Source organism: Hirundo rustica, chromosome 27 (genome assembly GCF_015227805.2).
Source record: "Hirundo rustica isolate bHirRus1 chromosome 27, bHirRus1.pri.v3, whole genome shotgun sequence".
Taxonomy (NCBI): Eukaryota; Metazoa; Chordata; class Aves; order Passeriformes; family Hirundinidae; genus Hirundo; species Hirundo rustica.
Genome location: NC_053476.1, coordinates 106,291 through 134,128, shown reverse-complemented (window position 1 = coordinate 134,128; position 27,838 = coordinate 106,291). Strand labels below are relative to the sequence as shown.

Sequence of the window (27,838 nt, the reverse complement as noted above, 5' to 3'; positions counted from 1 at the left end):
TGCTTGTGCCAGCTAGGCTGCAGTGCCGGAGCTTGTATACCAGCCACAGAACCAACACTTGCAAGGTAAAACAAATCCAGTGATCCCTTACCAGCAGGATGTCTGGCCTATGGACACTGTCTGGGCCTGCTTGAACCTAAGCAGTGTCTGGGGATGTACAGTGCAGAGTTGTTGTAGCTCAACTGTTTGTGTCCTCGGCAGTGCTGGCCTCCCTTTGATCTATTCACAGATTCATGGAATCATTAAGGTTGGAAAAGACCTTGAAGATCACCAAGTGCAACCATCAGTGTAACACTACCACCATGTTCTCACAAAACCATGTCCTCAAGTGTCACATCCACATGTTTTTTTAACATTTCCATGGATGATGACTCCCTTTTTCCTCCACCCAGTTACTCCCCTCTTCTAAGGGGAGCTCCCCTCCTGAGGAGCTGACTGCCTTTTTTTTGGCAGCATGTCCAGTAGCCTCTCAGTAGCTTGGGAAGCCATGTTCTGAAATGCTCATTCAGGAGAATCAGAGACATGTATACAGATGAGAACATCCTTTGACCAAACCAAAAGAGTAAAACTCTTAACCCATTAGTATTCTTCAGTAAAAAATAAATACCTTAAAATCAAGCATCTTGTCTTAATGGAGGAGTTCTAATTGACTTAGCTTTCATCAGCTGGAGAGGCAGCTCTTGTGAAGTGTTGAAAAGCATCAGAAAGCACATTAAAGGGAGTAGAGGAAAGGCTTATTGTGTGTCTGGTCTCAGCACCTGAAAGAGCTCAGTCAAGCTCATTGGAGACATGGGGCACATGTGAGCTTGTGGGAAACAATCCATAAAGCAGAAAATAGATTTTTTTTTTTTAAATTATGATTATTTTTGTTTTTATGAGACTATTAATTGGAAGGGAAATGATTAAATTTAACTCTGTTAATGAAAGTGGTTGCACATACAGTCCTGCTGCATGCTTTGGTGGTGTGAAGCAGCAGCTGCTACTGGGAGCAGTCTGTGTAGAAGGGCTGAGGGAAAGTGACTCGAACAATAATTTAACTGAAAACACGAATAGTTCCCCCATCCTTTTCCTCTGCCAATATTGTGGCTAAAGAGGGAGGATAGTCCAGCAATGACTAAGCTATTTTGAGACTTTGTAGCTGTGGCAAGGTCTTAAATGTTCAACAACAACGACAAAAAAATTAAAATACTTTTGTTTGTCTTTATTCTCTTTGTACCCTAGTTCCTTACATGTAAACCAAGATGACTAGAATTTCCCTTTCTAGTGGGGTGTTAAGATGTGAGTGAGTTAAAAACTTAAGAGTTTGTCCTGGATGTCTTGCTAAACAAAACCTTTTCTTTTATCCTGCTGTTTTGTTGACTTGAATCTGATCCTTATGGCTAGCTGGAGAAACTTCTTCCTAGTTTGGCTATTCTGAGTGGTTTAATAGTCATGAGCTTTGTTCTTTTTTCACTTTTAGGCCAACTGTGATTTGAGACGGCAGATAGACGAGCAACAAAAGATGCTGGAGAAGTACAAGGAGCGGTTGAATCGATGTGTAACGATGAGCAAGAAGCTTCTTATAGAAAAGGTGAGCAGGGGACATCTCTGCAATCACAGTTCATGTCCTTGAAAGCATCTCCATTTTCTTAGCAGTAAAAACCTGCTCCCATTGCTTGAGTGGTAAAAGATAATTGGAATTGTGTCTTGAGTTATTTCTCAGCAAACAGGTATGTAATCCAAAGACGGAAGTGGTTCAGAATGTTCCGATTTGGTCACTTTGCACAGTGGCAGAGTGATCTCTTGCTTAAATGAAAGAGCTCTAAATGCAGCAGGCATTGCTTGATTTGGAAACCCATACACTTGAAAAGCAACTCTGTGCAGCTCTGGGAATGCAGAAGCAGTGTCCCATTGTGCAGTGGAATTGCAGATATGCTCTGGGACATGAACAGGTGATTTTCCTTCTTTCAAATGGCAAAGTTGGAGATCATTGCTTTGTGTAACACTGAAAACAACACACTGGGGACAGTGCCAGGATCACCAGCATCCTGGCTGGTTCACTATTGAAAGATTTCCAGCTTTCCTGATGTAACGTTAAACAGTGTGGGGGTTTGTTTGCTCTTTCACCTGTTGGCCAGTTACACCTATTGTTTGTGGGCACTGGATGGGCAAAACTACCCAGGTGCTGGCTGGGACATGCCGTCTGTTTGAATTGAGTTTGTTACAGAGGTGATTGTTCTTGGCTGAACAGGGCTCCCCTCTCCAGGGAGGTGACCTAGCTGAGATTGTGTCACTTCTGGACATGGTACAAGACTAGGACTGAACTAGCTGATCACTCTATCTTAGTCTTAATAGTGATTCAAGGTATATTTTCTTTCTTCATCTCTGGAATAAGGGCCTAGTCAGAGCCAGGCCTGCAGTCTAGCTAAGCTACTGATACAAAGGGATAGTTTTAATCCTGCTGCCAGGCTGATCTCAGCTGATCATAGGATGGGTGAGCTGCCCAGGCAGTCATCAGGAGGAAAGAATGAGCTTGAAATGTCATGACGGAGATGAACAAATGCCTGCCAGACCAGTGTGAAGCACCAGCAATAATTTAATCTATGATATTCAGCTGGGTTTCAGATAAGCAGAACTGAAATAATAGAAAATTATAAGAATTGGTGGTGATTTAAAATACAGCACAGCCCTTAGCTAGTAATTTATGGCTTGTATTTTTACATGGCTTTATTTTGCTTTCAGTCAAAGCAGGAGAAGATGGCATGCCGAGATAAGAGCATGCAGGATCGATTGAGGCTGGGGCATTTCACCACAGTGCGGCACGGCGCGTCCTTCACCGAGCAGTGGACAGATGGCTATGCCTTCCAGAACCTCATCAAGTGAGGACAAACAGGATTGTCTTTAACTTCAGAGGCAGAAATGGAAAAAAAACTCTAGCAGTTGTGTGTGGTGTCTTGCACATCAGAATGCAAGAATGGCGTGACTGATGCATGGAAGGATCAGATAGGAACTCCTGACATTGGGGAACTTTTTCACACTGAGGTGAAAAATCTGTTTCCACTTAAACTTCCAGAGACTTGAACTGGAATGAAATGGTTTGAGTTGGCCTCTGGGCAACCTGTTGGGAATCCTCAGTGCACCTACCCAGCTGTGTAGTGCTTGGAATGGGGGAGGGGTAGACCAAAATCTCACATGTATCATGAGACAGTCAAATTGCTTTGCAGCTTTGCATCCTTGCATATATTAGTCAGAGAAGGCTAATTAGCTTGCCTCTTTTTTTTTTTTTTTTTTTTTTTTTTAGTATAAAGTGGAGATACTTGAAAGAGAAAATCCATACTATTTAACTTGTTTTGCCTTCTGGTAACAGTGATCAAAGGGGCTGCAGAAACCTGGAAATGAAGATCAGAGACCCTTTATGCAGGATGTTAATGGAAATCTCCAGTCAATTCCCACCTGGCCTAGACCTTTAAGTAGGACTTGGCAAATTAATTGCACTAGAGAGCTATGTGTGATCCTTCAAAATCACACCACTTCCCTGTAGTCTCCCTCTGCTAGAGAGGTGCAGCTCTTGTTAGACACGGATTAAGGACTCAAGGACATGGAAAAAATACTTCTGGAATACTTAACCTGCAGTCCCTTTTAAAAAGGAATTAGGTATGCAAATGCTTAGGTCATTTAGTCTTGAATTTTCAAAAGTGCTTTTATCACTGTAAAATGTTTCAAGATAGTCTTTTTATCTTGGAGGAGAGACAGTTCCTTAGTGAAATCAGGAATGATGCTGGTTATATTCCAGAGAATTTAGGATAGCTTAACTGTACTTTTGAGGTGTAAGAATACTTTCTAAGACAGTGCCAGACTTCAGGAATAGTTTTAACAGGAAAATCTGAGATTTCGAACAGAGGCTCTAGGAAGAAGTGTGTGGAAAGTTAGTGACTTGCCATGGATCCTAGGTTTCCATGGGGTTAGCAACTGCTTTGGATGTCCTTTGCATAAATTAAACCTTTAACTTACTGAAAGATTTCTGTGAGCCAGGAAAAGGATCTCGTATTATGTAAAAATTAAAAATACCTTTAAACTCAGACTCATCATGTTTGGCACATCCCCCTTTTCTGTACAAAAATACTTTGTTACAAATCTTACGACTGATTTGAAATTCATGGCTCCAATCTGGTAAGAACAGATGCTGAAGACAACCAAGTGGACACCCTTAGTTATATCTGTTGTGTTTTTTCTCCTCTCTGCTTTTCAGGCAACAGGAAAGGATAAATTCCCAGCGGGAAGAAATAGAAAGACAACGAAAAATGTTAGCAAAGCGGAAGCCACCAGCGATGGGCCAGACCCCTCCAGCAAGCACTGAGCAGAAGCAGCGCAAGAACAAGACCAATGGAGCAGAAAATGAAACGTAGGTTCTTTGGCTTTCTTGGTGCATGGCAGGGCCACATGCTTTGATTAGAGTATCTCCTGGGAAATGGAATCTTACCCTTGCCTCCAGGCTTCACTCCACACACAAATGTATGTTGTGGAATTAGCCTGGCATTCAGCAACATCTGGCTCCAGTTCTAAGTAGTATTCAGTGAAGTAAAAAAGGATCATTGCTGAGTCCAGATTTCTATGAGCCTAACTTTTTTAGTGAGTCCAATAATTTTTTCAGTATTCCTGTTGTAGTCAGGTTTGAAAAGTGGGCTCTGACTTCAGTGTTGCAAGTTCAGAATTGATACCAGTCAGGATCAGGGTATACGTGGTGCTTTTTTATAAGGAAAACAAAACTGTACACATTTAGAAGCCTTGATTTCTGTGTATTTACTGTGGAGAATTCTGAGTTAAGAGTTTTGAAACAATTCATTTGTGATGTTGAAGGAATAAGATGCTCTCTATAGAGACAGTGCATTGAGCATTGGCCTGTTCTCCAAAACAGTTCTTCACACATATGTGACTCAGGGAAATGGTGGAAGTGCTACTCTTCTTGTAGATTTTTTTTTCCCCCCTGACTTTTGAAGTTACTGATGCTTTAAGAGACTAGATATTCTTCTAGAGTAAAACTGGGGCTTGAAAGAAATTTAGAACATTATTTTTTCAGAAGTTTTTGTGAGTTGGAAATACTTGTAGTCAGAGACTTAGCCCTACCTTCTCCTAGTTCCCTTTATAGACTTCATTGTTATTGCTGTAAACTAATACCATAACCCTCATTGACACTTTATTTTTCATTATTAAATCTCCTCGACTTGACCTCAAAGTTCCAGAAGCCCTTTAAATTCTTGGTCCTAATCTTTAAAAGGACATGTAAAGCAAAAGCTCCCACTCCCTTCACAGTCACAGCAGAGATGGCAAAAGGTTGGGTGAACCCTGATGTTCAGGGTATCCTCAGCTCCATCACTGTGCCCCCAAAATGCCTTACAGGTACCTGCAGATCAGGGGGGTTGTGTTGGAGAGCACTGTGTGCTTCCTGCAAATAACTAAGTTGGTTGGAGACATTTTCCCCTCATTCTGGCCAAGGGAGCCTGAAAAGAACTAAATAAAACTTTAAAGTCATCCTTTCGTATTTGTCATCCTAGGTTTGAGCTTGGAGAAGCAAATGCAATGTCTCTACATGGATATTTTGAAACACTGCTATTCACTGTGGCAAACTTTCACTTCCAAGGGGCAGGATGAGCTATCCCCATTTTTGTGGGATTCCTTTTCTCCAGCAGTTTGGTGCAGCTGTAGTATGGCATGTTCTTGAGACATGGCAACACAGGTCCTGATGTGCCCTGGGGATCCTGGTCATGTCTGTGATGCTTCTGCTGTGAGCCTGCCTTGGCATAATCCAGATTTACCATGCTCTGCTAGGAAGCCTGTTGGGCTCCCAGGTCTCTTTCTCTGTTTCCTGCTGGTTTATCATTCTTTGCTGATATATTTTAGGGTGATATCTTTGTGGTTTAGAAAAGCTTCTTGTGTGCTTGATAAGAACTGTTTGCCAGGGTATGGATATGGTTCATGTGGAGCATTGTAGCTTATGTGAAAACGCTGGGGTTTTTGCAAGTCAGCTGTGGCGACTGACTGACTGTCTACTTGCTTAATCATTAGTTATCCAGTAAGTGCATTTGTTGGACCATTGTGTACGAGGAACAAAATTTTATTACTTCTGGAGTGAGACTTTTCATTGTGGAACTGTTACAGAAGCTGACTTTTAGGCAATTTAAATACAAATGTTTCTAAAAGTTGAATGAAAAGCAGGCAGCCTCCTTTTTGATTTATGGTTCCTCTTTGGTTCATGGTTGTTGCTGTGTCTTAAAAAGGAGAGGAAGGTCCCATCATGCAGATTTAAACACAAGCTCTCCCAGGATGCGTTTTCTAGCCTGTGAATGAGAAAAGAGTTTTCATTCAGGAAGATTAATCTCCTGGGGCTGGTTGAGATTCATTAGGGAAGCTTGGGGCAGCCTTCAGCTGCGCTTGATGGTACATAGGGTGTTTCCACCATGTTTCTGTGAAATAGGGTGGTTTTTATCGCAGAGCCGCCTTGATTTTTGTGATGGTTGCTGTGACAGACAGCTATTTCGGGTAGTGTTAGCCTGGTTGGTGTTTTGTTACATCTTGCCCTAATGAGCAGACTGATGGTCTTTGTTACTTGTGCACAAACACATGTGCAAACCTTGTTGCAGTTATTATTCAATTTTCTCTTTATTCCTTACACAGCAACAGCAACCAAACAATCACAGAATCACAAAGACCTAAACTCTTGGGTTGGCCTTCTAGATTATCTGAATCTAATGAAAATTCAGGCTATGTGTGTGAATTAGACTCATAAAAATCACAGAATATCTTGCGTTGGAGGGGACTCCCAAGGATCATCAAGTCCAGCTCAGGGCCCTCAGCAGTTTTATATGAAATGAGACAACATGTGACCATTTTTGGTACTGGCTTTGTTTTATATGTATCTTTTTTTTGTAATATTGCAATTCCTTCTGCTCCAGATTCTTTTATAGGGAACCTTGGTTTATGAGTTTTCCATTAAATTTATTCAGGTTAACAACTGCTTTTAGGGCCTTGTTTCAAGTACCTGGACTTTTCTACCTGGGACAGAGGAAAGTTGGAACATTTTCAAGATGAGCACTTGATGAGCTGAATGCTCTCTCCTCTCAATTTACTGAGTAAGATCTGCCTGCCACAGAACTTGGTTCCCCCTTGAAAGAAGTTTAGGTGTTGATGCTCTAGAGGCCTCCTGCACTAACTTTGTGTGAAGTTACTGTGTAGAGTATAACTGCTGCTGCAGAATCCTCCTGGGTTATGCTTTGAACTCAGTTCAGGTTTAAAAAAGATATTTGTATGTTGTCACATGCAGGTCTTCTTTACAGATGTGAACAGATGCCATTGATAAGTGTTCATAGCTTTGTGTCCACGTGTGATGCTTTTACTAAATTCCTTGTTGGTAGTAATGCAAACAGTTAATATAGTGATTCATTTTTCCAGTCCTGAAGATCTCAGCGTTGTCATTGCGTTTCACTAGTCCACAGGCTGTCCCTGGTTTAGTATAAGGCTGTGCTTTGTCCTACGTGGCCACACTTGGAGTGGAAAAGACATTGAAAACATTATGAAACTTCTTTTGACCAACCAACTAGAGCAGAAACTTTTGCACATCATTTACTATCAATAAATAGGGATTATTCCTTATTATACCATTGCTTCTCCTAACTACATATGAGGTCAAAAATATGATAAGTAAATTTCCCAAGGTTTCCCGGAAGCCACGTGGCAGAACCTGAAACAGGAAAAAGTTCTTGAATCCCAGGTTCATTGCTCTGTTTTGCAACTGGCTGTGTGGCCAGGTGTGCTTCTAGTTGGAGTGAATCGCTGGGTTGAATTATCCAGCTTTTATTACAAAGAAAAATTTGAAAATTACTCAGTAAAACAAACTTTACATGGAAAAATAAGATGTGGAATATTCAGGCTTCACTTTTCTATATTTAGATTATGGTTTAGCTGTCTTTGTTAAAAGTCAGTAGCCTAAATAGGTGTAATTAGGGACTTGAATATGAAATTAATGGATATTGTTGAAGTTTAAGGTTTTGTTCCCCTTTAGACTGATTATTAAAAAATATAAGTTGCAGAGTTTAAAAATTTCGTGCTGGGTCTTGGTGTGTACTCTGTACAGTTGTTACTTCCACTGCCAATGTGCATTCTGCAGATTGTTCACTTTATCACATTTGGCAACCTAATGTGTCGAGTCTTTCTTTTTTATGCAGGTTAACCATTAGCAGAATACCCTATGAACAGGAGGAAATCTTCAAACTCCGACTAGGTCATCTTAAGAAGGTTAAGAAGTAGTTGCAGCAAAGGCTCTTTGTGCCGTATTCTGTGAACAAGAGCATTTCTCTGTAGTGGTCACTACTCATTGGATAATCCAAGAGGGTTTTGTGCTTGAAAGGGATAGCCAGGATTTTGAAATATTTTTTTCAGGGCAGTGGTATTCATAGAAGATGTTCTTTGCTTCAATCAATAGATTTCTGTGTCTTTACAGTTAGGATTTCATGCATAGTTCTCACATTTTTTGATACATCTTCTGTCACTGTGACCTGCTTGGTGCTGGATTGTGAATGTGTTGTAACATGGGGGAACAGTAAGGAATGGACCTAAGGGAAGAAAATTATAAGAACAAAACTAAACAACAGATGCAACAGTTCATTGACTTTTTCCAGTTCTCTGCAATATTGAATAATCCACATTATCAGTCATATAAATCTCTTGGGCTGTTGCAACCAGTTCTGTTCAGGCAACTGCAGTGCAAGTTTGTTCTTAAAACCTTGGCCTCAGTAGGAACTTTACCTGCAAGTGAGGTTATATTTAGATAAGCTGTTGGTTACCTTGAAAAGGGATTGCAGTGACCTCTAAATAAGTTTTCTGGGACACTTCAACAGATGAAATATTGGGGGGGCGGGGGATGGGAAATAGATATCTTCTTGCCATTTCCGGGTTAGGTGTGATCTCTGCTAAGGCCAGGAGGAGTTTTCTTTTGGAAATGAACCAAAGAAAGCAGCAAATGTCTTGCTGGAGTGCCCCTTCCTTTCTCTGGTGGTGACACGTCACTTGAGCTCTACGCTCAGGTTTTTTTTCCTGTAACCTTGACACACAGCTGAATTGCAAGGCTTCATTAATGCATCTGTACTCCTTGTTATTTTCTGTTAGAAGGGAAAGTTACTGCACACCCAGAATCTGCTGGCAGTTTGCCCATTATGCTTTATTGACATGTGAACAAAGAGTAGTAATACGGGCAGGAGAATGCTGCAGGCATGCTGGCTCTACAGCTCCCACATTGCTCCCGGGGATAACTGCAGGTCCAACCATCCTGGCATGTAATATTGCCATGCTGGAATGGAGGAATCCATTTGGAAATGGACCTTAATGGAAAATGAAGTAATGTGTGGGATTCTGGCTTTGTCTGAAGCTGTGCATATCCTTCTCCACTTTTGGAAACTGGCTCATTCTTTATGTCTAAAAAAATAGAACCAGTTGGAAAGGTAAGGAGCAGAGTCACAAGACAGATGGGTAATGGTGTACCCTGCATTACATACACCAAAGTATACTGCTCCAGGAGCACATTTGAAATTGAGGTTTGCAGCCCCCTGGCCACATTGATGTGAATTCTCATGTTGTTGAGGGCATCAGAATTTCACCCTAGACAAACACTGTGTCAGAATTTCCACATGACATTGAGGAACAACTGAACGGTTTTGAGCAGTTACCACTAGTAAAATGTTAATCGTCATTTCTCTCACACTTCCCATCCTGTCCAAGTGCTGTCCCATCCATGTGGCATCATGACATCCCTGCTCTCTACTCCTGAGGGCTCGTCTTCTTTTCTCTTGTCCCACCAGAACTGAAATTCCTCAAAAACGTGCATAGCACTTAGGGAAGGAGCAAGACCACAAACAAGGTTTCCTAATTACAGAAAACATTATAAAAGGAGGTGTAAAGATATGGCTCCTCCTGTCTGTGTTCGGTGTAGTGAACAGAATTGCACAGTCTTGTCACATGACTGCAAATGGACTCTGACCATCTCTCTGATCTCCCAGATAAATTTTAAGCCAATAACCTCTTCAGAAGAGGAATTGACATTTCTGTTTCCATTAAATCAGGTGGAAACACTACCTGCAGTACCTTACAGGAGTGTTGTGTTTTTCTCTTGATTTTTCCTTGTTTAGGAAGAAGCAGAGATCCAGGCAGAGCTGGAACGACTAGAGAGGGTTAGAAATCTGCACATCAGGAATTGAAAAGGATACACAATGAAGATAATCACAGTAAGTGCCACGGGATTCAGGGATTAAAAACTTAAATTAATTTTTTTATTTGTTCTCTTCATAATGAGAAACAGTTCTTTTCATTAATGGGGAACACTTAATCTTTTAAATTGATGTATAACTCAGTAGTCACTTGCTTGTGGGTGGTACCTTTATAGCTTGTAGTTCACTTAAGACAAAGGCTTCCCAAGTGCATCAAGGTACCATTTAAATAGTCTTTCATAGGTGCAGAATGCTCAAATAGTATAAAATTTGTCAGTCATTAACACGATTATATTTTTCTATCTGAAAGTGAAAATGTTTCTTAGCTGTGTGTGTGGCTGTAATTTATTGTGGCAGAGGATATCATTATTTCTGTCTTCTTAAACTGTGTCTTTCTCACCAGATTTAAAGATCATCCAACGCTAAATGATAGAGTATTTGTTGCTACATCTTCTGGGTAGAGGGTGGCTTCAGTGAAGTATATAAGGTAACTTGGAAGTGGCAATCGGTGTAATCTGGATCTGCAGGAAGCCCCGAGTTTTTTACACTTGTTTTCTCAATGCGTCTGAATTAGGGAGGGAAGAAGGGAGGACAAAGCTCGTGGTGCATCTGACTTGCATTAGACATCAGAGTTGTTGAGATTTTCAGGTGCTAGACTTGTCCTCAGGGGTCAGATTTCCTTCAAATATATGTCAAAAAATTGTTGCACAAGTCTTCAATTTTTGTAAGGACAGAGAAATAAAACTACTTGTTCTTCAAGTGCCTACGCACAAATGCTGCAGTGGCTAATGCCTTACTGAGATGACACAGTAGTCTGAAGTCTCTGTAAATAAGAGAAAACAGCCTCAATAATAAGAGCAAAGCCTGTACTTCTGGGAGTATAAGGCTTTGTTTCTTGTGCCTTCATTTTACCTTCTGAAATAGCAGACTGGGGACAGTGTGTATGTGTTTGTTGTTTTGGGACTTCCTTAGAGCTGAGGATTCCTGGTGTGTCAGCACTCTTAATAGCCAAGACCTGGGATGCTTCGGTGCTTGCTATTTGACTGTTACACTTAGAGCTATTCCAGTTCTCCATATTCCCCATTTGTACTCAGAAGTTGGAAATCATGTTAAAATTGGTTAGAATGGAAATAATTGTGCCAATGCAAATAATGGAAGCTTCATGGTGCTTTATTGTTTTGGTGCAGCGCAGCAGAGGAACCTAAAACTAAGGGGACTAGATTGCTCACATGGGGATAAAAGGAGTGTGAGCTTTGTGGAAGTACTTTGAGCTGCTTTGCTGATTAAGCAGAAGTTTTGGCTCCACAGATGAAAGCAAGATGATATGAATATTTCCTACCTGCCTGCCTTAGAGTTGTAACTTATTAAACAAAGAAATGCTAGCCCTTCTTCTCCAGGGTCTTGGCCAATCTATTAAGCCTTAAGAATTAAGTAGACAACTTTTGAGATGAACACACATTAAGTCTGTTTGCTTACCACAGCATTTTTGTGCTGTCCTGGAAATCATTATATGTTGCTGCTCTCAGGCAAGGTTAGAAGATCTCTGCGTTGCTCCATGAGTGCTGTTTCAGTGGTCCATTAATTAAGGACTGTTTAAATAATAAAAAAGTGGAGGGAAGGATAAAGCACAAGATCACACAGCTCTGCTGTTTAATTCTCCAGCTTTTGTATGTGCTGAAACATTATGCTCTCAGTTTGAGAGCTGAGCTACCAGTGTGCAACAAAGCATTGAAAAATCTTCTGTTTTGTTGGTTGTTCTTTATTAACCTGAGTGTAGAAAATGAATTTAGGACTTAGGGTAATACTAGCAGGGTATTTCCCAGTATAAGAACTGCCTATATTTTGGTAAATTGGTCTTCCTGGTCCCTTTGTAGCTCTAATAGTAAAATGCTAAAATCAATGCAGCATGAGTTAGGTTGCATGGGGAAGGTCAGATCAAAGCACAGAATATTCAATTGTTTTCAAAAGTTGCTTGAATTCATTAGGGCAATGAATCAAAATGTGGGTTTGCTTTTCTCTCACTATGTTTTAATGCTGATTTCCTGGGTTGGGGATATTGGTTTGTTAGAGCTAGTCTGCTTTTGCAGTATTAACTTGAGCCTGTGATTCCTACTGATTTTCAGCTCTTCTCTCTGCAGGCATTTGATTTAACAGAACAGAGATATGTAGCTGTGAAAATACACCAGTTAAATAAAAACTGGAGGGATGAGAAGAAAGAAAACTATCACAAGTGAGTTTGTAAAGCAGCCAGCCATGTTGCCCAATCCCTCCTGCATTTGGTTATCCAGTGCCTGTGAACAGGCTGCCAATTTTTTCCTGTGTTTGTCACATTTCAAAAGCCACCTTCTGTCTCTGTAGCTACTTGCAAAAGTTCTGGCCAGATTAGAAATGTTTTAGATGTGTGCATACACACACTAAGTTTTGTATAGGCCCTGTGAATCTCTTTTAAAGCATCAGTGCTTTGTGAGGAAAGTGCTGAAGTGGCTTCTCTCTGAAATGTTCAAGCAGTTCCATGGGAAATGGTTTTTCCTGCCTATCTTTCAGGTACACGCCTGTGTTTTGCTTCGTGGAGCTTCCTCCTTCCCTTTGTTTCCTAGAATAAGTAATCCTAATTGTGGCTTTCCACTACCTCAAGGGAGCCTGCAAGAAAGATGAAAATAAACTATTTACAAGGGCCTGGAGTGACAGGACAAGGGAGGAATGGCCTCAACCTGACAGAGAACAGGGTTAAATTAAATATTACCAAGAAATTCTTTACTGGAAGCCTTTTGCTGTTGGTAATTCTTACTCCCTAATGCCATGGGTTAGATAACTCTGCAGAGTGACAGCCAAGCCTTCTTCATAGGACTTCCAAGATAAAGCTGTGTTCTTAATTCCCCAACAAGTCACTGGGACAAACTAAGCTGAATTTGAAGCCTGGAAATTAGGCTGTTAAGCATCATGGAATTTTTCTAGAACTTGCTGATTTTTGTATTTAGCCATCTTGGATCTCTTAAGGATTTATGATGTTATTCTGGCAGGCAGTGCCATTAATCAAGAGGAGTTATTTTGTAGCATTGCCAGGGCTGGAGCTGCACTTGGGTTCTGTGGTTCCTAAGCGCTGTTCTGTGCAGTTCCTCCTTCACTTGATTTTTCTGAAGCTGTTTGAGGAACATGCATGGATTTGATTGAAGCTGAGTGCTGTGTGGTATGTCTGGATTCACTACCTGGAGAAATTATAATTAAGTCACTTGTATGACTAATGCTTAGACTTTACTGTTTTCAGGCATGCATGTAGAGAGTACAGAATTCACAAAGAACTGGATCACCCTCGAATAGTTAAGCTATATGACTACTTCTCCCTGGATACTGACTCGTAAGTTGTGTTGCTCTGTCTTTTCCTGTGGTTTGACCTATTCACTAAAAGCAAAGTATTTAAAACTTTACAGGAGAGTCCAGAAGGTGTCCACACCAATGTTAGACTTTACTGCAGAGATAACAGAGGTATACTTCCAGCATACACTGGTTTTCTAGAGACTCCAGCTCACAAACCAGTGTGGTGTCAGATGTGGTGCTTCACTGGTAAATCCTGCTCTTGGCCCTTGGCAAATGCCACAGCTGATACAGCTTTCAGCCTCTGGGTCTTTAATGGGGGGTCTCTGACCTTTGTACTGTTGAGCATTGAGGCCTGTGCTCCTGGTAGCTTACTTTTAGAGAGAGATTAATAGGCGGAAGGAGTCTTAATATATTGGCCAAATAGGTGAGTTACAGACAAGCAGTAACAAAGTGTTCTAGTTTCTATCAGGTGCCTTAATTGCAACAACTCCTGGTTTTCTTTCAGGTTTTGTACAGTGTTAGAGTACTGTGAGGGGAATGATCTGGACTTCTACCTGAAACAGCACAAGCTAATGTCGGAGAAAGAGGCACGGTCCATCATCATGCAGATTGTGAATGCTTTAAAATACTTAAATGAGATCAAACCTCCCATCATACACTATGACCTTAAACCAGGTATGCTGTGCTGACATGCATAAGGATGCTAAGGAAATATAATGGGTTACAGGTAGTACACAGATGTCTCCTTTGGACAGACAACAAAAAGAAGACAGGGCTGTCTGGGAAAGCTAACTTGCAACAAGAAAAAAACATAAAACGCATAGAACATTTGGAAAATGTTTAAAGGTTATCATCTCCCAGAATTGCAACATAAAACAGGGAGGTGTAACATGTAAAACAAGGAGGTGTAACATTTTCAAGAACGAGACCTTAAACATCCAAGTGGCTGTGTTTGTCTTTTAAATGTCCTGTTTGTATTTTACTGTTGAGCGCTTCTGTAATTGCTTCATAAAGCTTCCCACAATTACTGGTGTGCTTCAAGTTCCCATTCTTCTGGCTTATTCTTCCTGTAATCATCTGGCTGAAAATTTGATGGCAGAAGCTAATTTTGAAATGTTCATTTTTTTTCATATTGTGTGTCAGCTCCCAAAGCTGAGGACTCACAGTCAGACTGCTCAGGTTTGGCTTTGAGTTAATTCAATTACGTCTGCCATGGAGAAGGTCTTTCCCAAATGGTGTTGTAGATTTTCCTTTTACCCTTTCTTTTCCTTCTTTTGGCAGAGCCACAAGGGGGAAAATGGTAATGCTTTGTTTTGGGATGATGCATATTGACTACATAGCTTTTTTCCTAGTCCAGTAAATCCATCCATCTCTTTGGGCAGTTATCCCTGGCCCTGTGCTGGTGGCGCCTCATTGGCATTGTGTAACTGGTTTGTGATGTGGTTTGTTGCATCAGCATGAGGAATGTGTACGGGAGATGGTGCTGTTGCATTGGTTGTAGTGATCCTGTTTCTTCGCAGGCTGTTCCCAAGTTGTCTGAGCTCTGCCTGCAGCTGCCTAGAGCTGTGATTCATCCACTGCCATCACACACAGTTCTGCTACTTTATTGTAGGCTTGGAGAAAATCAGTGATGATTTGGCTTCTTGATGGGTTTATGAAAGACTCTTGCCTAAGCAGTAATTGTCCTTTTTGAGCTTACAAAGTCACTGGGGGAGCACTGTCAGGGAGGAGAGAGTTTCTGACATGTTGAGGAGACAGGGCAAGTCAGAACTCCTGAGCAGAATGAGTCATAACTGTGTATGTGTACTTCTCTCCTTAACCCTCCTTTTTGACCTGCTCTTCCGACGGGACCTTTGGAAGGGGTCAAAACAGCCTGGGCCTGAAGCTCATTTGGTTAACAGGGCTCAGGATCTGGAGGCTCCAGAGGTCACTAGGTCATTCAAGATAGGCAGATGAGCTCTAGCACTTGGTGGTCTCCAAGTTGTCTCTGAAGTTCAGGGTTTTGAGAGTTGAAACATCTGGTGCAGCTCACTCTAGGTCCCTTGTCCTTGTGCAGTGCAGGCTCAATGCAATTTTTATTCTTGCAAAATGTGTATCCTAAGGGCTCTTTCCTTCCCCTGTCTAGGTAACATCCTTCTAGTCAATGGTACTGCATGTGGAGAGATAAAAATCACAGATTTTGGACTTTCCAAAATCATGGATGATGACAGCTACAACTCAGTTGATGGCATGGAACTGACATCGCAGGGGGCTGGTACTTACTGGTAAGCGATGCCTGGGGCACTTGCAAGTTAAGATCAAGAAACAGTTATAAACAGTTTTGGAGGTGTGTCAGCTCTGTATGTGCTGCCATTGGCTGTGACAGCTTGACACTGGAGGTTTTGGCAGACCCTGGAAACTGTTCTTGTTATTACACAGCTCCTTTTTGAGGCTGGCAGCTTTTCACTGTTCAATAGGTCAGTGTTCGAAAACCAGCTCATACTCAAAAGGCTGGTGAAAAGCGGCATATGCTGCTGAGGTAGCCAGCTCTGGAGTGGGGCTTGGCTGCTCTTTTGCAGTCCGGAGTGGCTCCGTCTTGCATCTTAAACAAGAACAAGGGAAATACTGTACCTATTTGGAAATTCAGGTGCATCAGGGATATGAAAGGAGTATTCCTCTGAAATGAGAAGATGAAGATGCATAGTTGGCTCTTGAAAAAGATGTAAATCTCATGGTGTTGTCTATAGTCAGAGCTTCATTTGAATGTTGTGTTTTCAGCAATTCATTATCTTCTGTGCCAAGTGTCACAGTATCACCCTTGGCTGAGAGCAGACTCTTGGTGAGTGCCACCGAGTGTAACTCTTAGATGTCACCAAAGCTGCAAACTGTCACCATGGGCAACAGAACATTTGGTGGGCCATTCTGTATTGTACAGCTTTGTTTCTGTTCCTAAAAATGAAACTAGCTGTACCCTGAATGAAGCTGAGTGTCTTTAACTGAACATGTCATCTGGGGTTGTATTTCTAAAAATATGTATTTTGGCTGTGTGCTTTCATTGTGGAATTGTTGGTCAAGCCCTTTCAATAGCAAGTACCAGTTCTGAAGATAAAAGAAATGTGCTTGTTTTGCATGCTTTGTTGAAAAGAAACTGACTGTGCTGACTAGCTCAGTATACAAGTATCCTGAGAGTCCTTGGGATCACTGTTCCCAGAAGAGTAGGGCATTGGTAATCTTGGCCCAGAGATGCACAGGAATGAAATCGGACCCTTGAGTCCCAAGCCAGTATCTGATCATAGAATTTTCTCTTCTATAAGAAATCATGGAAAATACTTGAAGCTGCTGCTCGTAACTTCTTAACGCTTCCTTCTAATCAGGTATTTGCCACCAGAATGTTTTGTGGTTGGGAAAGAACCTCCAAAGATTTTCAAATAAAGTTGATGTCTGGTCAGTGGGAGTCATCTTCTATCAGTGTCTATACGGCAGAAAGAAGGTAAGAAGGCGTTTAATTCCTTTCCTTAGTGGTTGTTTCCCAAGCCTTTTGGGAGGCAACCCACGCTTTTGCTTCCATTTCCACAGACTTAGAATGTGCTCCCTTGTCTCTTTGCCATCAGTTCCAGGGCAGAGTCCATGCTAATGGAAGTGGGGGAGCATAGACTAGACTCTGTTGTGCTCTACCTTTAGGATTTCCTTCAGAAAAGACATTCTGCAGAACATCTCTTTTCACTGGGCATGTTCCTGCTGAGGCTATTTTGGGCAGGACAGGTGTGTCATTCATGGTCTGAGGTTTTTGGTCTGGTCTGGTCTTGTCTGTGACATTTTAAATGCCCTGAGTCTTTGATGGTCTTGATGGCTGCAGGTGCTATAGGGAGGGGGTGAAAAAGTAGGTAAAAAGACCCACTTTAGAAGATTTTAGGATGGCTTTTGGAAGGGAAGAGCATGGGTCAGGAAAAGGTGATTTGTCATGAGAAGAGGTAGTTTGCTTTATGACAACAGGAGAGATGGGATGGAGAAGGGAAGGGTTTCCATGGGCTTCAGTTTTCAGGAGTCCCTAGTAACCAAGTGTTGTGAAAGCCGAGGCTGACACGTGTGCTGCTCAGTGCTGTCAGACAGACATGTGGAACCAGCCTAACAGAAACAAGTGGGTGAATCTCTGCCAGCTCAGAGGGAGGACAAATGCTGTAACAGACCCACAAGGTCTGGCAGCAGGTGGAGGTCCCTACTGGCCAACCCAGAGATGTTCCAGCTCGATCCCTTTTGTTCAGTTGAGTGTGGGAGCAATGCATCCTGGTCCTCTGGTATCCGCAGCACCTTCCCAGCAGTTGCAGGCTGCTTGCCTGGAAAAATGCTGCTGTGAGGTGATGATAAACAGTAGAGCTACGGGGTTTTTATGCCTGTCACCAACCTTTAACAACTTTTTTCTTTCTTTTGGTAGCCCTTCGGTCACAACCAGTCACAACAGGATATTTTGCAGGAGAACACAATCCTGAAAGCTACTGAGGTGCAGTTCCCTCCAAAGCCAGTAGTCACGCCAGAAGCAAAGGTAAATCTGCTTGAGGGTCAGGCAGCAGAGGCAGTTTGAGCATCCTGACTTTTTTTTTCCATAAAATCAGCAGAAGTCCTGTGTTTAATGCTCACCTGTCGTACAGTAATCAATGGCTTTGCATGTCCCATCCTTGGAGGTGTTGAAGGCCAGGCTGGATGGAGCTCTGAGCAGCCTGGTCTAGTGAAAGGGGTCCCTGCTCTTGGAATGGAGGTTGGAATGACATGAGCTTTAAGGTCCTTCCAACCCAAACCATTCTGTGATTCCATGATTACTGCAGCTGTCAGGCTAGGCATTGAACACTGGATGCCTCTGCCTGGTGCTTCTTCTGGTGAGCTTTAGTGCAAGAGCTGGGCTGTGTCTACGGAAGGAATTTCAGCACTGGGGTTGTCACGTTGGCCCCACTCCCTGTTTCTGTCATAAAAAACTAATTCTTGCTTTGGCTTTGGGGCGCTGCAGGCATTCATCAGGCGGTGTCTGGCCTATCGAAAGGAGGACCGGATAGATGTCCAGCAGCTGGCCTGTGACCCTTACTTGCTGCCTCACATCCGCAAATCTGTATCCACAAGCAGCCCAGCTGGAGCTGCAATTGCATCAACCTCTGGATCATCCACTAACAGCTCTTCAAACTGAGACAGAGTAACAGGCCAAAAACTGCTTGAGAAACCGGTAAAAAAACTTTCAGAAACACCTTTGGAACAGAGGACTCCACAAGAGTCTCAAGAAATCTGTACCAGGTGCTTTTTTCTCTTGCTTTTTTCCATCCATAGAGCATGACATCAACTCTCATCAAGAAAGCCTTCAGCATCTAGGCCAAGCCATGTGGATAGGAGATGGCTTGAGGTTTATCCAGTCAGTGACCACAAAAGGGTGGCTGCTCTGAGCAAGGAGGGGAAACTCAAGAAAAAATACAAAAGGACATGGTTCCATGTACTGTGAACTTCTGAACATGCAGCCTTGGGGAATCCAGGATGCCATGTGTGCTTCATATGAAGAATGTGGACTTTGGAAAAAAGACTGGGCTAGTCCAGTGTTGATATTTAAACATTGTTCTTTTTCTTTTAATAAAGTTTAGGTAACATCTCCTGAAAAGCTCGAAGCACCAAGGTTCAGCTGGGGATGGTATATGACTCTGCCCTTTGGAGGGGAAAAAAGTTGATCCTGCCTGTTCATGGCACTAGAGTTAGTGTTTTACCCCTAATTAATTTCAATTTTTTAAAAATAACAATTTTTTTTGAAGAAAACAGTTTTCTGGTCTCAGTGAAACCCATATTAGCAGGTTTGTGTCAGTGTCCATTCTGCAGCTGGTGCAGCTTTCTGCTCCTTTGGGGTGGCCTCTGAGGAATGATTCACCTTCTCAAGTTCGTGGTGAAGCCCTGGGAGAAAAGGCCTGTGTCACTCACGAAGTGGATCACAGCTCAGGCTGCCACAAGGTCTCAGCTGCTGCTTCATCACACGTACAATGGTTGTACCTTTTTAATGTGTTGAAGTGCTGTTGGTTTTGCAGACCCAGCCCCTCGTGCTCATACCAAGCTCTCCACACCTGTGAGCCTGATCTTGGCTGGCGGGCAGGGAGTGGGCAGGGATTGGAGCACAGCTCAGGGGTCACAGGTGTGATCTGTGCCCACACAGCTCTCTGCTGATCTGGTTCATGTTAGAGCATTCCAAAGCTGAAGCCTTCCTTGTCTGTTCCTCTCTGTTGGGTGACTTGGCAGTAAAGCTTCCTCTCTCTCTTAACACTCTTCAAACTTGCTGACTCATGAAACTTGCTGCCATCACTGCATCCAATTTCAGATGGCAGGGAATGAGATAATGTTCTTGAAAGGAGCAAACACCCTAATTACTGTCTCCCTCCTGTAATCTGCCTCGAGGGGTCTTGTACCTTCAGCTGGATCTGCCTGCTGTGAAATGGGGGCCTCCCACTCTGCTTCCTTTTCCCTCCCTCATTGAAGGAAAACTAAAAACACAAAAAGCCCAGAAACTGAACATGTGGCAGCCAGGTTGGAGTGCTCCTAACATGTGGCAGGAATTCTTAGCCAGAAATATATAAAGATGCAGTCTTGACGAGCAGGGTTTGTCCCAAGGGGGAATCGAGTGCTGCACTACTGCCATTCAGGATTGTGGTTAAAAATCAGACTACGCTGTGTGCCCTGCCCAACCCAGTCCTTGGACAACTGTGGGCTGAGGCATCCTTAGTGGGACAACTCCAGGACTGTACCCACAGCTGTGGCAGCCTGTGGGCTGTTTGGGTGGCTCTGTTACCCCAGTGGCATCTCCTGGCAGGTGCTGTTCTCCATCAGGCACTCAGAACTGCCCCTTGTCCGCCTTATTGTAAGCCACCATCTCCAAATACTCTGCTTAAACCTGATCAGGAACTTGTTAACTCAGAAATGGAGCAGTCTGTTAGAATTAAGCAACAGGCTGGGGAAGTGGAGAATTCTGCTGCTTTGATTTTTCTTACTATTTTGTAGTGACTCTTGTGCTTTTAATTGGATTTACTCCCTTGCAGCTGCATTAAGGTGGTGTCTAAACTGCTGTGGTGTTTCAGACAAAGAACAGAAATACTGCATCTTTAAATCCTCAGCCCTCCTCTCTTAGTCTTTTCCATGCCTGCTGCTCTAAGCCAGAAGTTAATTGTCCAGCAAGCAGCTTCAACATGTTTATTCAGGAGAAATCAGGGTTGGTGCTTCATCCCATTTGCTGAAACTGGTGACTTGGTATCTGTCCACATCAAGGGGAATTCTAAAAGGGTTTTTTTCTTTCCTGGTCCCATTGTTCCTTGGCCAGCCAGTGTATGCATCTGTGTGGGTGTGATTAATTTTATGTCAGAAGCATTTATTCCTGCTGTCTGACACCCGTGCAGGGCCAGGGGACACTGACAGCCTTTTGGGGCTGCTAGCAGGGAAGAACTCTGGTAGAATTCTGACTGCAACACTTCCCTTGTTAAGATGGGTTTCACTTCCAATAACAGACCCTATTGCCACACTGTTCATTTACTTAAAGCATATGAAGAATTTGTAACTTAAACCAGGCCAGACTGTTTTGGCTCTACCCAACAAATGAGACATGGATATTAAAATAAGTTTTAAGAAACCGATTTGCTTGATTTTTACTGTTTTTCTGCTCTCGGCATTGGCACAAGCTCTCTTGCAGTGGCTGCACAGAGATGACACAGGACAGGATGAGGAAGGATGAAGGGTGCATTCCATAGCTCAGACCAGTGAGATCTCTGCATCAGAGGGGGAATCACTGAAAATTACTGAGTCACTTAATTACGGGTGTTGCTCTTGTCCTGAAAGATACATTAGAAAGCTGAGGTGGGTTTGTCCCTCATTTTCTGTAAAGTACCAGCTGCCTTTAGAAGCCGTGTATGTCATAAAAAAACACCTTTTCTGTTGATGAAAGTCTGGGGGTCACAACCCCCCATCCACTCCCCAGCCCATGGACACCCAAGTCACCCCTCTCAGTCACCCAGAATAACCAGACTAAGCTCCTTTAATTTCTTTGAGCTGGGCCTTGTCAGGCTTACAAAAATACACAACAGAAAATGAAAAAGGATCTTGGCAGCTGAAGTTGTTGAGTCTGTTTTTATCTGGAGTGGGGAGCACTGGGGCCCTTGGCACATCCAGCTCCTGCACAGTCATGTGGGGCCACTGCTGGGCATCCCCAGGCATCCCCCAGGCTGTACCTGCCCCCAGGGCTGCTTCCTGAGGTGAACAGTCACTAGGCTCCAAGTTGCTCTGCAAGCCTGACCTGACCTGGCCTTCACTGTGCCTGAAGTCAAACTCTGAGTGCAAGTAAAACCACACACTGAGCGAGCTTGGCTCACTCCCTGCCGCTGCAATTGATCATTTTACAGCCCCTTGTTCCAGTTCAGATGATGTGACACAGATTTGGGCCAGGAGAGGCGGCAGTGGTGCTTCAGTAGCATCAGCAGCATCATCATTGTCCTGAAGCAAGTAGGCAGGTTGCCCACACCTGCAAGGACGTGTGCAGGGGACACACCTTGACACCCATAGGATCAAGATTCACCAAAGGGCTGTGTCACTCCATGCTTCGCCTCCTACATTCGCAGCTGGGAGTCATGCTGTAAATGAGCTTTCCTCTGCTAAACGGGCCAGTCCCAGTTTATTTCGTGACCTGGCAACCCCACAATGTGAGCTTTGCAACTGCTGCCAGTGTCTGCCTGGGGTCTGCTGCTGGAGGGTGTTGTTTCCTGGGTGCTACACAAGCTTGGCTCAAGCAGCCTTAACCTAAACCTTCCTACTCCCAGCATGGTGGAGAAGAAGGGACTTAGGAGTGTGTGGGAGCATAATTAGGCGCAGCCCTGACTCCCACCCAGCCTGGACCTAACCTTTGCCACCACATGCTGATGCATCTTTGCACTGAGACACTGATTTTCCATGGCTGCACATGGGTCTGCCTGTGGTCTCGGCTTCTCCCTGGCCGCAGCTCTGCCCTCAGGGGCAGCTGTGTGCCCCCATGGCCATCACCCTGGGTAGGGGCAAAAGGCCAAACAAACACAGAGCAGCTGGCCTCCCCTCACTGCATTCACACACAGGAGCAGGCTCTTGGTCACAAGGACACTATTGTCTTTTCTGGGAGCAGGCCTGAGACATGCTCCCAATTCCATGCTTTAGCTGCATGGGGGTGTGAAGGCCAGGAGAAGCTGCTGGCATGTGCTGATGGTGAGGAGCTGCATGCTGCCACCAGCTCCATGTGCTCTTCCCTTCTCCTCTGTGCTCCTAGCCTGCATCTCTTGGGATGGGTTACTGTCGTCTTTCTTCTCCCTCCACCTTCAGCTGCAGCTTGTGTTTCACTCACTCTGTTGCTACTCATTTCCAAACACATGCAGTGAATGGGAGGCTCAAGTGCTTTGAGTTGATTCAGGAAAGCCTGAAAACAGAGGTTATCTGCCATCTGCCCTGCCAGTGTGGGATAAGCCTCACCAGGCCCCAGGCAGCCCTGGCCAGGAGCAGCTTTCCCATCCTCTCTTGCTTGGGCTGCAGGGATGGCGCAGAGCAGTGTCATGGTCCAAATGGACTTAAAATACAGGAATTGAGATAAAAATGCAGGGATGGAGGCAAAAGTGCAGGGATGCTGTGAGCAGCAGCAGGGTGAATACAGGGAGATTCAGCCCCATGTTCAGCCCAGATCTCCCATTCCCACCTGGGCTGCCCTGGGGAACACCAACAGCAAAGTTATAAGGTGATCAGCTCTGCTTTGCATTCAGGGGAAGAAAACAATCCAGAGCTCTGCTCAGCCCTGTCCTCTCCCGACTGAAGGCGCCGGCTTGTGCAGGAGTCATGAGCACACACTGCCCTATTGGCAACCACCTTGCTCTTGGCTCAGCTCCACATCAGGATCAGGTCTCCAAACCTTGCTTTGTTCAGCACTGGCTCATCCCAGCTCACATTAATCCTGAAAATCCATGCACTCACACCCAAACCCAGAAGAGTGGCTGGGATTGATGCCAAAATTGCTCCAGTCTAAAAGAACTGGTGAGGGATGGAAGTGGAAGGAGACATGCCCATGGCTATGAGGTAAGGCAGTGGCAGAGATGGAAATGTAGCACTTTGGGCCAATTGGACCATGCTGCTCTTGCTTGAAAGGGCTCGGGAACAGGGTGAGATCTCTGCTCTGTGGTCCCATGCCTCTTCCTGCAGGAGGAAGATGCCGTTCAGGATGTGCTGTCCTCCACTACTCTCCAGCTGCTTTCTCTCCCCACTGCAGCCCAGTTCCACCAATTTGCTCTTGAGTCATGCAGAGAAAATGTTTTTCTAAAAGGCAAATTTCTTGTAAATGTCTGGAATTCCCTCTCTGCCCCTTTCCAGGAGCCCTCCAGGGGAGGCCAGGAAGGAAGGAGAGGCAACAGGCTGAGAAAGCAGCACTTCTCCTTGGGCAGCCCCCAGCCCTGTCTCGCCCCCGCAGCGGAAGGCTAGAATCTCAGCACTGGCCCTCACAAGGCTGGAGCGCCCTGAAATTCCTCATGGCAGCTCCAAGTGAGCACATCTGGTTTTAATAATTTGCAGCTTGAACTTGCCTGACTTTTCAGGGCTGCAGAGGACAGAGCAGCAAAGAGCTCTGAGAGCTGTCGTGTAGGGCGTCCACAAAGGGTCCCCCTCTACAATGCTGGGAGACAGCAAAGTTGGGAAGGAGCTCAGCGGGAATGGGGCTGACCAAGCACATTAAGGGACCCTGGCAAAGTTCCATCTGCTCCTTGCAAGAGCCGAAGGGACAGTTGGGCTGGAAGCAGGGAAAGATCACTTCATTTTGGCCAGGATCCCTCTACTCGCAGCTGAGTATTCAGCAGAGCCCTGGCTGATCCTAAACATTGCATTTCAGCTCCTGGGGGAGGAGCACAGGAAGAAAACAGGAGGTGCCTCCCTGACACTCCCTGCTTGGTGGGGCCTCAGCCACAAACACTGAGACCTCTCTCGCAATGTTGAACCCTAACAAGAAAATCAAACTCTCAGGAGCATCAGTATGACAACCAACATGCCTGGGGCTGTGGAGCTGAGCCCCCACATGGTGTTCCCAGGCTTACCCCCAAAGGGAAGGGTGCAAATGCAAATGCAAAGGGATGAGTCCCTTGCTGTACCTCCATGGGGTTCCCCACCAAACCCCACATCCCAGTGAGAGGATACCAGTCACCCTCACTGCCTGCAATTCAAAGCCTGGAGCTTGGAGAGGGAGCTGGACTGGCTCTTCCTGCCTCTCCAACAGAGAGAGCGACGTGGCCATTCCCTGCTGCTGCCGCCAGCATAAGGGAGAAAGAGCCAGCAGACGCCAAAGATGGCCTCTTCCCCAAGCAGTGACCTCAGCGCAGAGCGCCTGCCAGGTGGGTGTTGATCTTGGCCCAACCAATCCTATTTGGGGCCAGGATGAGGCCAAGGAAGTGCTGAGCTCTTGGCAGAACCTGGCAGGTGCTGCTGGTCACCAGCAAAGCAAAGCCCCTGACACCAGAGACCCCCAACAGCTGCTGCCCACAGGCAGGGCTTTGCTCTCCTGGAGCCCTCAGTCCCGCAGAGAGCCATGGGCGGGGCGGAACACCATTGGAAGAGTGCAACAGGGCAGGACATGCTGCCTCCCTGATCATGCAATAAATAGACCCTTAGAACCTGCCAGTTCTCAGAAGACCAGTCAGACCCTTCCTTCAGAAAATCTGAAGATTACAGATGCTGTCCACAGGTCCCTAAATAATTTCTTTGAATGCCACTGGCACAAGCAAACACCGAACATACCTCATGACAGCCCCAAACTTAGTAAGTCATGGGGTGCCTTACTGCTCTGAGCACCCCAGCTCCAAATCTGCGGTTTCTCCCCCACCCCTACACTTGCATCCCACTCCCTGTTGGTGATGTATTTTTGCAACCTGCTGAGCATCCTGACTAAAGCTTTTTCTCCCAAGCGCTCCTGACCAGGCCAGACCACCAAGCCAAAGGTGGGCAAGTGGCTTGGATCTGTCTCCAGAAATGTTTTTCAAACTTTCCGCAGGATCACTTTCACTCGAGCCAATGCTGTTTCACCCCATCCCACTGCAGTCCCTCCACTGTGATCACTCCCTACATGGGATGTTTCTTTGGCCAAAACCCAGAATTCATTTTCCAATTAAATGACAGATATGGGTGCTTTGATTGTGGGAATCAGCTACTATCACTGAATATCCCAGGTTCTGGGATAAGCCTGGGATAAGCCCGTTGCTCCCAGTCGATCTCCGCAGGCAAGGAGCTCTCCAGAGACTGTGGCCAGAGGTGTGGTTGGCCATCCCCTCAATGCAGCCATGTGCCCTTGTCCTTGTCTGGCAGCAACTCATTAAGGTCAGAGGGGTCAGACGTTCCCTTGGAAACATCCCAAGGGAAAAACATATTTCCTCCTGATCCACTCTGTCGAGTAGCAAATCAACTGGTACTAAACCAGATTAAGAGGAGAGTAGATAAGAAGTTGTTGGCCTGTGTTGAAGAAATTAATTAAGAAGTGCTAATTATCTGCCAACCACATGCAGCATAGGGGCCTCCAAAACACAGATGAATCAGGCCAGGAAGCTACAATGCTCCATGGGATCCAAAACCTTTTGACTCTGCTATGTTCCCTCTTTCGAATGGGTTCAACTTCTTTGAAAGGGATGTCAGGTTTATCTGGGATGGGTGGAGGGTCTCACTCATGGGACTTCACAGCCCCATCATGTCCAGCCACTGGTGTCTCAGTGGGTGGCATCCCCCTGGAGTGGTCTCCAAGTTTTCAAGATAGGAGCAAGGATCTGGATGATTCCTTCCTCTCCTCTGGGCTGCTTGTTTCCTGTGGCAGCCATGGAGTCCAGCAAGGCCTTTCTCTCAGTGCTGCTGCAATTAAAAAATAATCCCTGCTATAGAAAAACCAACAGCCCAGATGCTGATGTGCCTTATTAGCCGCCCAGAGAGTTTGCATCCCCAAAGCCCACCCTGGCACCGGCCTGAAGGTCCTTCCTGCCTTTCTGGGAAACAACAGATTCCTTTATTTTCTGAAGAACAGCCAAAGCATGCCCGTTTCTCACCCCCTCAGGGGTTTGTGCCATCTCGGGGCCAGATTCTGCTCCCTGCTCAAGGGAGCTCTGCGATCATCTTGGTCTCATCAAAAGCATCATCTCCCCTGAATTTGTATGGCAGTCTGTGTGTCAAGGACTGACTGAGCCTCCCTGCACTGCTCAAATCCCAGGAGAGTTCGAGGAGGTGAGGCTTCCACATCCTCAGGGATGCTCCCACAAGAATGGGCACCATGAACACCACCCAAATGCACTAAATAGATGTAGAAAGCCAGGAATATGCAAGCTTCCAGTGTTTTTCATGTATGGTGCCTTCTTTGGGTGGCTTTTGGGGTCATGGGAAGACCTGCTGCTGGAGTGAAGGTGTGAAAATGAAAGATTAAAAGTTCTTTAAAAGTTTTAAAAGCCTTTTATGTTCAGCTCACGGATGCAGGATATTCCTACATCAGATATTGCGGATGTTCTTTGTCCCATGCCCTCAGCAGAGCACCAGAAGCTGGAGAGCTGCACCAGCACCCATGGCTGGAGGGACTGGGCTTGCGGTGGAAGGTGCGGTGAGTTGTGTCTCCATCTCCAGCATCCACAGCTGGACTGGGAGTTGCCCAGCTCTGTGTCACAGGTATGGATAGAGGAGGATCCAGCTGGGCGGGCTGCGCTTGGGGTGAGATAACTCTGCCGGGCAGCCAGAGGTGCAAGTAACGATGCGTGGTGGGAGCCAATGGCAGCCCTTGGCTGCTCTGTCCGGCGAGGTGGGGTCCCACGCTGAGGACCCGCAGCGGGCCCCGACACGGGACTAGCGGCACCGCGGGCATTTCCCCCACACCCTCCTCCCCGTACTGGGGCATCGGGACCACCCGGGATGTGGAGAGAGCTGCGTGGGTACTCTGCTGGGGGAGCTAGCCATCCCCGGGTATCTGCAGGGATGCCCTGGCCGCGCTGGGCTTCGTTTTCTGCTGCTCCCTCGCTTCACCCCCGGACCCCCCGCCCCCGCGATGCTCTGCAGCGGGCGGAGCCCCCCCGGGCTCGGGCGGCGCCCCGCTCTTTTGCCGCCGCTGGGCCGGGCCCCGGTCTGCTGACGCAGCGTCTGAGCCCGGCGCGCACGCTTCAGTTTTTGGGTTTTTTTATTTTATTTTGTAACGTCTTTCCCCCCCCCGCTTCTTTCCCTCCCTCTCCCGCTCGCGTCCCTCCTCCTCCTCTTCCTCCTCCTCCTTCTCCCTCTCCCCACCCCCCTCCTCGTCCGTGGCCCCGGCC

The 27,838-nt window shown here is 45.3% G+C and overlaps 1 protein-coding gene across 1 annotated transcript in view; it reads left to right on the top strand.

The window, feature by feature from the left end:
* TLK2 (tousled like kinase 2) overlaps window positions 1–21,163 on the top strand; it is a 43,024-nt gene extending 21,861 nt beyond the window's left edge. The window contains 17 exon segments of the mRNA XM_058423654.1: window positions 1,460–1,570; window positions 2,722–2,858; window positions 4,229–4,381; window positions 8,199–8,268; window positions 10,155–10,212; window positions 10,215–10,254; window positions 10,636–10,666; window positions 10,668–10,694; window positions 10,696–10,719; window positions 12,371–12,462; window positions 13,498–13,587; window positions 14,053–14,222; window positions 15,673–15,811; window positions 16,901–16,949; window positions 16,951–17,013; window positions 17,959–18,066; window positions 18,526–21,163. Coding sequence (XP_058279637.1) covers window positions 1,460–1,570; window positions 2,722–2,858; window positions 4,229–4,381; window positions 8,199–8,268; window positions 10,155–10,212; window positions 10,215–10,254; window positions 10,636–10,666; window positions 10,668–10,694; window positions 10,696–10,719; window positions 12,371–12,462; window positions 13,498–13,587; window positions 14,053–14,222; window positions 15,673–15,811; window positions 16,901–16,949; window positions 16,951–17,013; window positions 17,959–18,066; window positions 18,526–18,699 — 1,536 coding nt within the window. The 3' untranslated portion in view covers window positions 18,700–21,163.
* Window positions 21,164–27,838: the final 6,675 nt, after the last annotated feature.